At 35.2% G+C, this 16309-nt stretch overlaps 1 protein-coding gene across 7 annotated transcripts in view; it reads left to right on the plus strand.

The window, feature by feature from the left end:
- HGF (hepatocyte growth factor) overlaps positions 1-16309 on the plus strand; it is a 103659-nt gene that overhangs the window by 33376 nt on the left and 53974 nt on the right. For 3 of the 7 annotated variants that reach the window (XM_032484119.1, XM_006194336.3, XM_032484123.1), the window contains 4 exons: positions 1257-1386; positions 8052-8217; positions 12423-12535; positions 14014-14128. In XM_032484119.1, the coding sequence (XP_032340010.1) occupies positions 1299-1386; positions 8052-8217; positions 12423-12535; positions 14014-14128 (482 nt within the window). In that variant the 5' untranslated portion in view covers positions 1257-1298. Of the gene's footprint in view, positions 1-353; positions 996-1256; positions 1387-8051; positions 8218-12409; positions 12536-14013; positions 14129-16309 lie in introns of those variants that run through there. The other 4 variants (XM_006194335.3, XM_032484121.1, XM_032484120.1 and 1 more) reach the window with 4 other exon arrangements.

Genomic DNA, 16309 nt, shown 5'->3' on the forward strand with positions numbered 1-16309 from the left:
AAAGTAATCAGAGCATCACCTCAAGGTACAAAGACAAATCTACATATGACAAGAGTCCTGCCCTTATTCCGCCCCCCACACTGCGCCCCCACCCCCCACCCCCAGCAGCAATACAAGCTCTTCATCCTTCCACTTCAGATTTAGGCAGCCTGGTGAGTGCATCGTGGGGGGGGGGGAGCTGGAGAAAAGAGGAGCACTAATTATTCATGAATTCCAACAGCCTGAGAGATTTCCAGTGAAAGTCTTAGAAGGTATGCATAACATAGACATCCGTGAGTGAGAGAGAGTATGTGTGTGAACAAGGACATGTAGTCTGTGCTACATTTATCTGTCAGGGAGAGGCAGTGGCTAATCCCCATCTCTTAGAGATTTTAAGATGGGAACATGACCAGATTTTATCACAGACCCCAAATCAGACAAGTTTCTTTTGTGCTCTTTTGGTACATTTACGGTGACTGGGGCACTTAATGCAGCTTCTGAAAAAAAGCTGCCTGCTGAGCCCGCTGGGCAGGGGCAATTTTCCTGCCTAACATTGTGGATACTTCTGTTTCGCTTGTTTATTTTTACACCACGATACCATACCCTTCTCTCACCTGACCTCCTTCTATCTGGGCTGGACCTGCCTGTGCTCTGGCTCCCAGCCTGCCTCCCCCTCCCTCCCTGTCTCTAACACCCCAGGGAACCTGTGTCAGTGTTTGGAATCCCTAGATTGCTCTAGCAGTGAAACTAGACAGATTAGGAGCTGAGGCACATTTGACGGAAAGGCAGCGCTTTGCTTTCTTCTTACACAGCTTCCCCTTCCTCTTTTCCCAAATAGATATGTAAACACATGTATTTTCCTGTTTAAATTTAGCGAATTAGTCCTCTGCCTATGCCTTGATTTAGCTATTGAGCTGAGCCTTGCTCCTCCCTTCCCTGCTCGGATAGGAGCCACTGGGATCTGGAGCTCGAACTTCCAAATTGAAGCTGGCCTCAGGCCAGGTGACCTTTTCTTTGTAAGTTTCTTTCCTAAGCAGAGTGGTGGTGGTGGGGGGAGCTGGGATCTGTTTGGTGTTGTTTTGGGGGGGGAGGTGAGGAAAGGAGGGGGGTGGAAGAGAGTAAAGGGCTGTTGTTAAACAGTTTCTTACCGTAAGAGGGAGTTCAGACCTAGATCTTTCCAGTTAATCACACAACAAACTTAGCTCATCGCAATAAAAAGCAGCTCAGAGCCGACTGGCTCTTCAGGCACTGAGTCGGAACAGGATTCTTTCACCCAGGCATCTCCTCTAGTGGGACCCGCCAGCACATCCAGCAGCACCATGTGGGTGACCAAGCTTCTGCCAGTCCTGCTGCTGCAGCACGTCCTTCTACACCTCCTCCTGCTTCCCATCGCCATCCCCTATGCAGGTTAGTTTTCTCTTGTCTTCATTATTAGTATCATTTTTTATTATTATTTAATTCTCTCTTGCTAACCTTTCCTTTTCCTAACACTCACTCTTTACCATATTCCCAGCATCCTTCCTTAACTCAGTATGTGGTATGGATTTTTAAAAACCTCTCCTTTAGCTTTCTTTTGACATTCTTTTCCTGTTTGACAAGCATTTAAAATGATCATTAGCGTCTCCTCTGTGTGTCTCCATCCCCCCCACCCACTGACCCAGCCCCTTCTCAGCCTAATAGTTGTGGACGGTGGGATGGGGATGAAGTGCTAACAGTGGCTGCAACTTTGCTGGTTTGGATAAGTTTAAAGCTGAACAGAGGGTCTGATCTGAAGAGGGGAGAGTGATGGTCAGTACAGCAGAGACACATTTTTTTCCCAGAGGACAATTTTCCATGACAACCCACCACTCTACATCACTCAGTCAACGTTCAGGGCCAAATTATGACTTGATACAGGTTTTCATCTGGAGAAGGCAGATTGAACTCTGAGTGTATGCATGTTATAAAAATGAAAGAGAAAGCCTGTCTCCTAAGATCTGTTTTTCTGGGTATGGATGCCTGCTCTTTTGAAACTGCAGTGCAAGGGAGGCAAAAATTATGAGACTTTGATTAAAGCTGCAGAACTGCTCCTTTCAGTCTCATTTTCTCCCCAGAATTTACAGGTTTGGGAAGGAGTTGCCTGGGGCTTCATATTGCCTAGGAGTTTGGAGATTTCATTTGCTGCCTTGGGAAGTTTTCTGTTGTTATCAGGGCAAGAGGAAACATCTGTATTTGGTTGTATTATCATTGTTGTGGCTGGGATGCCAATAGGAGAAGGTAGTGAACATCATAGGTAGGCACAGGGGAATAAAAGAATAGAACAAATGCCCAGATGGTAGACACGGGCTTTTCATAATATAAAACAGAGAACTGGCTATATCTTCTGAGATAAGTTAAATATGAAATTTATCAGACCTCTGATCTAGCTTCTGATGTAATACAAAGGTTGAAAACATTAAGAATTTGCTAAATGACAAGGAAAATCATTCAACCTACCTGGCTTTCTTCTGTTTTGTGAAGTACCCCTTTTGGAAAACAATACTGTGTGGGAAGGGTCTGTTTGAAAACATTTAGGTTAGATTTCTGAAGAGGTGAAAAAAAAAGTTCAATCAAACACGTTATCATCCTTGAGACATTTCATGTTAAAATGGATTTTTCTACAACATTGCGGGTTTGGGGGATTCTGAGCATAAATTGAAATCATGTCTAAAATTTAGAGGATTTTTATTTTTAGGGATAAAAATGTTGATGGGATGAAGTAGAATACGGTTACCTGAAATCATGTGTGCTAATGTACGGGGAACACAGTGTGTAAAACCCAAACAGTAGATCAACCATAGACAGTGTCTATTTGTTTTTGGCATGCATTCTGAAGTTTTGGCAGGAGACACACATTTGTAATTATATTTCACTTTGGCTAATGTTGAAATGACTGTGTTTCCCGAGTACAGGGAGAATGCAGCCCAAGAGTATGTTGGCAGGCAAGGAGAGGCCAACTGGGAATTACAGATATATTGTGAATAATTTCTAAAGTGGATAATGCTAAAATTGTCATCAAAAGAGGATCTGTCTTTGTTTGGGTGGCAAGTTTATCTTGATACTTTTTTTTTTTAAAATAACATTCTTCAAAATGGAAAACATGGGTAGCTTTCTTAGAACATACATAGAAAGTTTGTTCTTCTTAAAAGTCATCTAACATTGAGGTTTTTGTTGTTCTCACTTGCTTTGGTTATACTTTTTGATTTATCTGATTTATCTTGAGTCTACTTTCTTACATATTGTAAGATAGTATTAGAAAAGAAGTGGATACTATAATGAGGTGACAACCAGTTATGAGTAAAATGTTTTTGAAAAGTTTCAAAAATTTGAAGAAATATCCCAATAGTGGACCCAAGCCATCTTTACAGGAATTCGTCTACACAGAATTATCCTTCATCCACTCCCACCTACACTGGATACAAATATCCAATCCTCTGTAACAACAGAAGCATTAAATGAGCACCTGTCTAGGAGCCTATGGGAGATGCAAAGATGAACACATGAGAAAGAAACTTACATTTTATGAGCAACTGTTATGGATCAAAATTCTAAAACAAAGCTTATTTCATCTAATAAGATTGGCATTATTGGACTGACTCATGTTACATGAGGAAACTGAGATTAAAGACCTGAATTATTTTATCTTACTATCTTAGTTAAGGGACAGAGCTGAATTTCCTACCCAAATCGATCTGAATGAAATATGCAATGTGCTTATTTCCTTTAATTTATATCGATGCCAATAGCAGTGAAATCAACTGAAACCTTAAAAAATAAACTTTGCTAAGTCATATAAGAACAATTCTGCAAGAGTTCATTTCTAGCTTAGGGGATCAAACTGGGTTTAGGGAGTATGTAGTACCCAAGTTGAGTATGAACAGACAGGTAGTAACACAGTCAGGACCTAAGTTAGGGGAACACAAAGTGGCTGAAGGTTCTGAGGTGAGAAAGTGTAAGAAAGGACAGGTAGTCATGTGGGGCTGGAGTAGTGGGTGCTTGAGGGAGAGTAATGGCCTGTGATTGGAAAAGTTAAGACTAGCATGTACATGCTTGAATGTCATGCCAAATCATACTATTCTAAGCATTATGGGTTGCAGCTAGAAGTTTCTGAGTTGACAAGATACCTGACTGAAGTGTAGTTGTTTTGGATGCTGTGTGGAGGAGAGCTGTAGGCAGAAACAGACAGTGAACGAAGGGATCAGGGAGAGGCTGAACAAGGAAGTGGAATGAAGTAGGAGGAGGGAAATATCTAGGGAGATCCCTCATCTCACACTGAACATCATTTCATTTGTAAACCTTTTTGGAAGAGAAAATTTTGCTCCTTCTCAAATGCTAACATTTGATTTACATCTGACATGATCGCTTCTTGATATCTTTATCTGTGATACTCTTTCCTTCTCTAAAGAAGGGGAGAGGATCGTCCATTTGTGAAATGCAAGTCCTAGGTAACAGCAATGATGATTTCAGCTTGTACCTATGAATTTTGCCTTTGGGAAGCTTAAAGTCTCCAGTCACCACCATTCCCTTCCATTAATTATTTGTGTACTTTCATCTTAACATCTTGCCACTTCAAGCTGTTAATCACTAATCATGTGGGTACGTTTCTCAGAGTATGTGGAGCCAGATTCCTGCTTCTTTCCACACCCTGCAAATCCTTTCCTTGCATGCTTTTCCTTTGAAGTCAATGGTTAGTCCACTCAGAGAAGAAAATATATGAGGTACTGAGAGAAATGAGTGTGAGGCCTGGGGACCAGAGGGAAAAATGTGTCTTTCTTCAAGCACCTTGATACATTTGACCCTACTTTCTGTTTGTAGGTTTTCACTAAGATCCTAATGATTTCAGTTCTAAAATAGGGAATTCAGGTTCTTCAGAAAATATAGCTTCAAGAATGTTTTCCCATGCTGGGAGAAGAGGGAAAAAGGAGTTGCAATTTAAAGTACAGGAAAGCATGACAAAGTTGCAGTGATCTCTTACCCTTTGATTTCATTTCAATATTTTGTTTATAAACTTCAACTAACAGTCATGCACAAAAAATAGTAGGGAAAAATCTGATCCAAAGATATTTTTGAGTTTCTTCCCAAATTAAGCCTGTCTTTTAACTGTTTTCAGTAAAACAAGCATCAGTTGTTAATACATATGGAAGGGAAAGTTGAAACTATTTTCAGCAAAGGAATTTTATTTTCAGATGCTGTTTTTGAATGACTCCTGTTTTGAATTTTTCTTTTATTGAAGAAGGAATTAATTTTATAGATGTGTGAATTACTTGATGTACAACTAGCTTGAACTTCATATTTTTGAGAAATTAGTTACTGACCTAGTAGAAATGATTGAATTATAAAGGAAAGCTTCTAAGTCATGAGAAACAAATAGTGAAAAGGGAATCCCGGTGTCTGGTTCTGATTGCCTCTGATTAGCTTTGTCGCCCCGGACAAGCTTTTCTCTCCTATTTATTATCTAGTAAAGGGAAACCATAGATTTATTTGCTTTTCAGGATACTTTTTGATCTTTAGATGAAAGGTAGTGATCGAAAACTTTATCAGCAAGCAAGAGTAGACTATTTTTATGAGGTACAACCACGCATTAACACATTTCAATAGGACAACTGAGGATCTGCAGAATTAAACATAGCCAGCAATCCCACAGAGACTACTTTTTCTCTACAGCTGTCCTCAGTGCCTGCCTTCCTGTTGTACAGTACTGAGAAAAGAAACCAGAGCATTGACCAAGGGTTCTATTTTATTTATTAATTAGTAAAATACATATCTGAACTCAATATTTGTCTTAGGCTTTTTAAATTTAATTTTATGCTCTTCTCTCACACTTCAGCATATGCAATGAATATGTCATACATTAGGCCGATTTTAATTCTATACTTCCACTTAATTGAATTTATTTGATAAATTTTTCCATTTTGGCAGATAGATTTTAAATACATTTGCTTCATCCATTAACTACTATTTGTTTCTAAAAATAGTCCAATTTATACAGGAAATCAGATGATTATTATGCACTGTAACATTTCATAGCACCTAAGAAATAGAGCAAAGTCAAAAGAGGGAGAAACTCTTACTGGAGAGACTTATTTCCCACTAACGTGGTCCTGTGGCAGAAACCAAAGTTTGAAAAGAATTATACTACATCTTTGCTTGGGAGAGTAGCAATTTCTTCTCTTATGCCAGAAATTAAAGAATGAAATTTCAAAAACAAAACTAAAACTTTGCATATTCATAACATTTTTTATCCAAATTGATTTCCAAATGATTACAGTTAAAATAGCTCCTTTTAGTTCAACGAAAATATAATTTTCATTTTGTGGGTTGAGTAATAGGACATTAGCATTTCAGGTAATTAAACAAAGTCATCTGGCAAGTCAATAAGAATGCTAGTATTATCGTCAGTCTGCCAACGTTATGCTAGGCATTTGGTCCACACTCAATAAATAACATGTTGATAGATTATTTGGTTGATAGAATTTTCTATGTTAAAATGTCTTTTAAATTATATCTGTCCTACCATAGCCATTCCATCTTGTAGGGCAAAGAAAAGCTAAAAATGAAAGCATTATTACAGGAATTAGTACCAGTCTTTTGGGGATTGTGTTCTGGAGTTTTACAGAGAGCCAGAAATTTAGAGGAATTCATGTTTTCTCTTATTTATTGTGGGCTTCAGGTTAGGATAGACATTAATGAGTAGCATCTGTAAGTTTAATAAAATAACTGGAGCCCGTGGTTGCTGGCAAACTTAAGAGTATGATGCCATTCTTGGTACCTCACTCTGAAGCCACATTTTCAAATTTTCTGCAGAAAAAATTTCACCCTCTTTTCTTGACAGTTTTCACCAATTTAAAGACCAGGAATGCATTTCCTGGTTTGCCGTCCAAGTTTCTTTTTTACTGATAGCTTTAAACCCAATCTTTAGAAACTATTTACAAGCTGTATTTCTACATGCTTTCTTAGCAATTCTTAGAGAAAGATGGTGTCATAAGTGTTTAAGAGTGGAGGTTCTGAAACTAGAAAGCTGGATTTTGAATCAGATCTTCTAAGTTGTCAATTATCCCCTGTGTCTTGCTTTCTTCATCTTAGAAACAAATATATTATTACTGCCTTTGTTATAAGGGTGTTCAAAAGAATTGACACGCAGAGGAGGGGCACAATCATGTCCATCCTCATTACACAATACCTGCAATCTCTTAGATAATTTGATCATCACTGTGAAGAGATGATCACCATTAGAAACCAAGTAACTTTGGACAAATTAAGAATAAAGAAGCAAGTTCTTGATATTCTAAAGTTATCCATAAGATTAAGTCTTTTAGGATGTCTTAGCTCTGTTCCTTAGCTTTTTAATGGGAGGCTTCATGTTATCTAGGGGCCTTGTAGAATACTTCCATGAAGAAAAATGACAGTGCTACATTAAAGGCTGAAGTTTTACATACATTCAATTTATAGTATTTGGCTTGATTTCAAGATAAACAGTTCAAGGATACTAAGAAATAGTGCCCAAAAGCACAGAAAACACTTATGTTGGAAATGAGAAGGGACAAAGTATGAATAGTATGAAATACTTTAAAGAGCAAGTCAGAACACTTTATCCACTGTACCATTTTAGTGAGAAGTTTCTCACCTGTCGTTGAATGGATTAGCTAATTAATACTGTAAGTTGCATAAGGACCAACTGTAGAAGGAAATGACAAATTTAATTATAGAGCATGATATGCTATGCCCTGGAGCTTGCTTTCACACTGTTTGGAGACTTTCCTGTTACTTATTTCTTAAGAGGAAACTCTGTCCTAATTTTTAAAAGCATCCTTCATTTGAAAGAATGTAGATGAGTGACTCTGCATGATAAGTTATTTAATCTTCACCGATTATATATTTCCTTCTTGCTCTTAACTATCTGAGAGTATCATTCTCCACCTCACTCCACCCTCAATCCCTGGAGGTCTGGTATGTTGTCAGATAAAATCATTATCTTGTAGATTCTTAGGGACACTTTTTCTATATGAGCCTTAAAAGCTTTTCCCTGTGTTTTTCAAAATTGTTATTACTAATAGAAGGACAGAAGAAAAGAAGAAACACACTTCATGAATTCAAAAAGTCCTCAAAGACTACTCTAATTAAAGAAGACCCATTACTGAAGATAAAAACCAAAAAAATGAACTCTGCAGACCAATGTGCCAACAGATGTATTAGGAATAAAGGACTTCCATTCACTTGCAAGTAAGTTGCTTTATTTTCTTCTGAGGATAATTTTCCAAATAGAGCATATACTTATTATCATCATTTTTGGGGTATTCAATGTAATGTGCCTTTAAAATTATAAGCTTGACTTTAATTTTAACTCATTACAACAGAAGAGCCCTCATTTAATGGAAGTATGAGTAAGGGAGAGCACATAAACTGAGATCTTTTAGAATCCACAGTGGCTTTAGCTATGGAGTTTATATTTTCTCATCTTACGACAATTTAAATTTAGGAACTAAAATTCATTTATATTAACTTTTATCTCTAATATTTAAAAATATTCTATTCAGATTAAACATTTTTTTCTCTTACAAGAAAAGTGGATGGATTTTCACAATATAAATTGGGCAACAACCAAAATTTACTGCAACTTATATCATTGTCTTTAGGGATTTAAATAAAAGATGTGAGAGAATTAGATTAAACAACAACAACAACAACAACAACAACAACAAAGCTAGAGGGATTGATGTCAGCAGCAGAGGCTGTTTAAAAGAAGTTGGGGGTAGTGATGATCAAGTTTTAGGTAAAAAGTGATAGGCAATTCAGAGGCATGAGGGGACTCAAATAGAGTTTTCTTATCTCATGACAGGCCCTGTGTGACCTCACAGGGAAGAATTCTTTACTACTTTGCTAGTGTTCCCAGAGGATAAAACTTGGAGTTTAGGGCCATGAAGGTGACAATTTCATCTGAACAGTCTTCCAAACTGCCAGCAGAAATTGCATTTCCTAGTTCTTCATCAACATGCCCTCCCCCTCACTTACTTTCCACCTTTGTATTCCCAATTTCATTCCATTTTACCAGGATTGCATATGGCATCCTGTCCCTTTTGAATTCTATGCTAGTAACATTTGGGTAATAACACAAATTTTAATTATGTCATGGCAAGAGGTCCTAATTTCCTCTTGCCCTTCTCAGGGAAGTAAGTGTTATAGACCTGAGGCAAAAGGTCATGGTCAGAGGAGGTCTTCAACAGATTCAGGGGGAGGAGAAACTACCTCTTTTCTATTCACTCAGATCTCCTCTGAAGTATTTTTACAGCTAACTGCCACTTTTAGGAAGATATTACCTGGCAAGAGGAGTGGGGAATTAACTTTGCAAGTAATTCCTATGATAATTCTGCTTATTTCTCTAACTCTCCTAGAAAACCTTTGAGATTTTTGAAAAAATAAATTAGAGAAAATTACGCTCAATCAACATCTCGGCTATGTAGATTTATGGAGATGTTCTGGCAATTGTGGAGGTTGGATTTATTGTATTGTCCCCTCGAAGGGTTAGAAGGACAGGGCAAAGGGAATGGGAGAAGCACATCTCACTGTTGATTTTTAACTATGAATCAGAAAATACACTCTCCTGGATCCACAAGTAAGGAAAGATTTGCTACTTCTCAATGTTCACATTAGTCAGCCTTACGCCTAGAAAAAACAAAACAAAACAAAGCTTTCCCTTTGTTTTATTTAGGAGAAACTAAAAGGATTTTGCTGCTTTGGAGAACACATGTGACCTGATTAATGTATCTTTACATATCCTGTGTACATGAGGTTTCCTGCTTTTCTACTGTATTCTGGTTGAGTTATATTTAGTCTCCTAATTTATGGCAACCTATGCAGAAAACCACATGTAATAATACCAATGTACAGCCAAAATTCTCAGCTCTGAAATGGTATCATCCTTCATACTTGGCTATCTCAAATATGTATACATACCAATATATATTTGGTATCACTAAATATATTACTTATTCAGAATTGAATACAAATACTGTGATACTCTAAAAGTAGGTTCTTACTGAATTAAAGTATCTTTTTTGCAGACCTGTAACATGACCTAAAATCACTGAAAAATAATGGCAAATACACACAAATGTTTGGAAAATACCAACAGTGCTGTGTGAAACCATCTGTGGTTCAGTGAGTGTGAGGCAGAACGGTCTCAAACACAGTTTATTCTTGAGAATGTATCAACAATATTGATTTCCTAGAGACTGAAAGACAGAAAGAATGGCTGATTCTAAGCTCTTCAGAAAATTGCTGTTCATGAGTTCACTCAAGAGGTGAAAATAGGAGGCTTTCCTTTTCTAATTATGACTAAGTAACTGGTACTGGAATTGCCCTCTTAAAATAAACAACTAGAAAACTAGACAAAATAAATTCTTGAAAGAAGATGATAATTAAAGTAAGGCTAAGATAAAGACTCCTACAGTTAAACTGAAAAAAAGATGCAACTCATGGGATTTGACAGCTTGGATCCAGTCCACATGGAGATGTAAACTGATATGAGAAACACATTTTTAACAGTATACGGCATTGTGATAAAATGAAAGAAAAGGGCGAATAAAATCTGCAAACTGGAAACCTGTCACTCACTTTGCAGATGGAATCACCTTTGTATTCATAGAGGCAAATCTTACATGTTCCTGATAGGGCTCATGAGTCACCTGCAAGGTGATCTCATGTCAAAGCCATGTTGTTCATAGAAAAGTGGTTTATATATGTGTGGTATGTTTTAATTTTAATGTGAAGTTAAGTGGCTGGTATTTGTTTGTGTAACTGTAAAATTTCTTTTTACATGTTTGTTGAGTTTTTAATCTTCATATGTATTCTTTATCTAATTACTATGCTTTCAACTTCATTTAACATCTTCCCTCCAACACCCTACATAAGGAAATAGGAGATTTAACATGTATTGCATAAGCCCATTATCTACCAGAATCAAATTTCAAATCTATTATTAGTCAGTTTCTCCTATCAAGTTATTCTGCCACAGTTACAAAAATAAAATATACTTTTAGATTTGTCATGTTTGACCTTTTTCATACTATTTCAGCTGTAAATGTTCTCGTACGTGGGTATTTAAAAATGTCTATATGTAAGTCAAAGCAAAAAGTTTACAAATAAAATTTCTGAAGTTATTTGGATATAAAATAAATTGCACTAAAAATATAAAATAATTGGTAAAATATTTAAAATAATTTTATAACATCTTTTGTTCATTTGTTTTATAAAAGTTATTCCCAGGTATTTAAAATTACTTAAAAGTTGTTAAAATATTAAGAAATAAATGACTAATTAAAAAAATTTAAAATTACAAGAAAATGCATTTTCAAAAATATATGGTCTGGAAAGGAAAAGTTCTCATTCTTAGAAAAATCTGTGTATTTCTTTTAATAGATTCTTGTAAATGGTGGCGTTATGATCAGCATGAACATAATGACAAGAGATTTTAATACTATTTCTTAATGGAAAGAAAACTGTTCAGAATACCAACTTACAATTCCTACATTGTAAAAAATGATAACAATGTGTTGAAAATTTTATCAAGGACTTTACTATCCTCAGTTAAGGGATTTTTCTGTATTTATTACTTTGCTCCAGAAACATTTTTTTTAATGAACAACAAAAAACCAATATAATACTTAGCTACAGGAACAACGATTGTAGGAGTGACACATTTTAGTAATTTTTGCCAAGATGATCTATTAAAAGCATATTCTCTATGATATTAGTAGTTTTTTTTTTAATAAAAATGCTTATGCAATCAAATCTACTTTGGAAATATTGATTTATATGAAGTTACCTAATAGCAGGATTTTCATAGCCTTTAATAAGCTTCAATGCTTTATAACTCACCAAGAACAGATTTTATTTACAAAATTTCCTAAGCCTTAGATTTCAGATCACCCTTTGCTAGGAGGATCTCCTGGGGTGGTGATTTGTCTAAGGCTTTCTAGAATATGTCACTTTAGAACTTACTTTATGTAATCATAACTTTTGGAAATTAATCATGATAGGTCTAATACGATCATCTGTATATAACTACAAAAAATCTTCCAACTTGCTGTGTACTTACAAAAAAGTAAAGTCTTCAGAAATAATCTAGGTAGGTGTGGAATATATTGATTTTGCTTTTGAAGCCCTCATTTTTCTAGACATCATTTAGAATAATGTAAGAATATTTCAAATTTTATTCTATCTGATTTAAACCTATACCTATAAAAATTTAATTTTGTTATTTCTTACTTGGCTGTCAAAATGGTAGTTTCAAATATCACTCATGTTTGTATTATGTCTATGTAATAATGCATCTCTTTTTATATTGCCCTCCTTGGTTAAACCATGTGCCTATTCTTTAAAAGCTGTATAAATAGTATTCCTTCTTTTCATTCAGATATTTTTTTCAGGGCCTTTGTTTTTGATAAAGCAAGAAAACGATGCCTTTGGTTCCCTTTCAATAGCATGTCAAGTGGAGTGAAAAAAGAATTTGGCCATGAATTTGACCTCTATGAAAACAAAGGTAACTGGCTTCTCTGTAAATATTTCATAATGAAATTAAGTATAAATATATGTAATTTCTTGCCACAGTGCTCTTCCCAACTGATTTTTCTCTTATATACTTGATCTGCTATGCAGTCAATTCATCCATTAAGACAGATGACACTAGCATCCTATTTTCAATATATGGTACTTTATCAAGAGCGTTTCCCAAAGTTTCCATAATTCTATTATCTCCTTCCTCTGTTTATTTCTAGGAGCATCTCCTGGAGCTGATATTCTCCATATTCATTTTATTAGTTATTAGTTTAAGACATTTTATAAAAAAGCAAATTTTGAGCTTACTATAGTTTTCTAAATTTTAGCAACTTTGGATAACTAAGTTTTAGTGATGATTGCAGAAAACAAAATGTGGAGGTTTTGAATTTAGTTGGATCTATTAGTTGGATCTATTCCTACTTATATAATTTTTAAAATCTTTAAGAGAAAGATTTGACCACATTATTTGTCAATTTGTCTATTTTAGTAGTCTGATCCTGTATTCACAAGGTATTTACTTTGTTCAAAAGCAGATTTATATCAATAAAATAATGTTAAATAAGTATGAATTTTACAAAATGAATTTCTCATCACACAAAATAATAATCATGAATTATATTTAGGATAGTAATATTTATTTCAATTTTAATGCCTTCTTAAACCACATTGTGTTTTATTAAATTTAGGTATTGGTAGTATACAGTTATTTCTTTGTTAATGCGGAAGATGTTTAAATTAAATTAAATTTAATTCATGGTAGAAAATAAGATGATCTCTGTACATCTCAATAATTCCATAAATCCTAAACATAATTCATAACCTAGTGTAAAACTACCTCCAATCTTTAGGTTGCTAACAACTGAATATACTATTATTTGATAGGAATATACATCTTGTTTCAATTTGATTGTCCTATAATTTAGCAGCTGATACGTTAGCAAAGATGGAAAATAATAATCAACATAATATAATCATCATATATACCCACATACACAAAAACCCACACAATTTTACCGATAAAAAGACAAATTAGTTCTATTATCTTAAAATAACTTTCTAAATTCAGTAAAGGTTTACAAATCATTTAACATTTGTTTTTAATATATTTTTTTAAACAGTCTGTTTATCTGAGCAAATCATTGTGCCAAATTGAATTCACCTGGCCAGCTCAGTATATAGACTAATCTACATTAAATATGTAAACTAATTTCTGCAGTTATCCAGGTACATAGTTGCAAACTTAATACTTCTCAATAGACTTTCTTCTGTTTTGGATCACTATGAAATGTATTAGTTTGGAAATATTAGTAGAATCCTTAGGCAAAAAATTTCATTTTGATTCGTGATAGTTTGCAACTATTAGTTACTTAAAGATTTAAATGGAATTTTATCTTTTAATTTTTAATATATACAGTATATGCTACACATAGTTATAACTTTTTTTCCACTTTATTCTAATAGACTACATTAGAAACTGCATCATTGGTAAAGGAGGTAGCTACAAGGGAACGGTATCTATCACTAAAAGTGGCATCAAATGCCAGCCCTGGAATTCCATGATACCACATGAACACAGGTAAGAATAGATGAAGAAAAGAGGCTAGAGCCTCTCTTTTATGTATTTATTAGCAATCCCAGGTTACCCTTCAGAATAATCCTACAGTTCTATTATAATTTAGCCAACTTCACTGAATTTTATTAGGCCGAGTCTTGTGTGAATTCATAACTGATATTAAACCAGGATTAAAAAACTATTATTAAGATGTGACCTAATGTTATTTCACCTCAAAATCTCAATTTACAGATCGTGGTATTTGGAAATAAATAATTTAAAAATATTTTTCCCTCTCTTTGCCTTAGAGAAGGCACAGCACTCTGCAGTTGGAGTGGAGAGGCTGACGATGATAAATTGGAGGTGGATCAGATCCTGACCTTACCCCGGGCAGGACTGTTCTTTAACCATGGTGGCAGAACATTAAAATCGCCTGCCATAAGCCCTCAATGAATCCTACCACCCAGGTGTCCACACAGTCCAATCAAATCAGAATCTCTTGAGGGATTCTGCATTTTTAAAAAAGAAACTCCCCACATGATTCCAAAGCACAGCCAAAATTGAGAAGCTCAGTTAAAAACTCATGCCTCAGACTGACCAGCTCTCCCATTTCACCTAGTGCCTAATGACTGGAGAAAGCTTCTTATTTCTTGGAAATTAAGTGTCTACACTTAAAAGAATTGTGTTCATTACAACAGATGAATGCTATTTAAACATGAGTAGACATAGCATCTATACTCATTAGTCTGAGAGTTTTAACTGCAGAGGAGAAACACAGATATCTAATATACCCATTAGAGAACAAAATATAGCCAGAATTTTTCAAGACTTATTTCACAAACAATTTTCATAGGAACTAAAGTAGTTTAAAAGAGCTCTCCCTGGTTATTAAATGCATTAGAAGATTTAGTTTACCATGTGCCTAGTTGTTGAGTGGTTTACCTCATTTAATTCCCCAAGAACCATACAGTAGGTGATTTTATTAGATCAAATTTTTATATGCTGAAACTTCAGGACAAAGAGTCTTAGTAATTTTTCAAGGTCATGCACAACTAGCAAGTGGTATGGCCCAGCCAGTGTCATTCTATAACCTGTGCTTTGAACAATCCCAGGACCTGGAACACTCAGAAGATTAGTAGGACACATGCTGTGATTTGTTTTTGCAGTAGTAGTATTGACTTGCCTTGGTGAATCCACTTTTTATTTCATTTCAATAATTTCTTGGAGGGGTCATAACTATACAAGATAATTTCACTTTAGTAAACAGAGAGGAGTTCACTGGCCCACATACAAAGAATAAAAGTTGGTTGCTCCACAATGGGATCAATCCTATGATTCTGGCCTAGTTAACACCAGCTAGTAAGTGTCCAAGTGGATCAGCTTGACAGTGATTCAATGACACAGAACTAATTTTTTTCCCAAATTAATTACTTATAATTATACATGAATATCTCTGAAACATAGTATTATACTTCTATTCAAACAAACAATGTAATTCATTTTGTCCTCTCATACAGATCTGCATGGTGTCACTCCCTGCATAGTGAGGAATATATTTTTCTTAAATAGATAGATCTAAGTTTTTCACGAACAAAGGAACAGCATTTGAAATCAATCCTACCCTAGTTGAGGAGAGTGCACTGCACTGACCCACCAGAGGTCTTATTTCAACCCAAATTCTCTATGACTGTGAGTCTCTGTTACAGGAATACATGTGAAATAGATCTCCCTGGGAACTGGCTCCCCAGTCTAATCAGCTCTTCCACCCTCAAACATTTCCTTGTGATATAGAGCTTTAGGGCTGAGAGGACCTTGTACATTAAATTATTTTTTTATATTCAATGGGAGCAACACAATTTTCATGAATTAGCAGCTTGGAATATCTATATGATAGCTTAACAATTTGAAGTGTTAAAGATTAACTTTATGGAAAATGGCAAAAGAATATCTATATATCTACCTATGTATCTATTTATCTATCTATCTATCTAGAGGAGTGATTTATAGTTGATTCCCTAAATTGAAATATTTTACAAGTGGCTTAATGGGAAGATGATGATAGATGATGAAATTAGTATAGAAGCTTAACTAGAAAATCAGGTGACCTGATATCTACATCTGTATCCTTCACTGGCCACCCAGCATTCATTAATGAAGCAGATGATGGAATAGATCAAGTTTCCTATGAACACTGTTCATATGAAA

Source organism: Camelus ferus, chromosome 7, assembly GCF_009834535.1.
Source record: "Camelus ferus isolate YT-003-E chromosome 7, BCGSAC_Cfer_1.0, whole genome shotgun sequence".
NCBI classification, from domain to species: Eukaryota; Metazoa; Chordata; class Mammalia; order Artiodactyla; family Camelidae; genus Camelus; species Camelus ferus.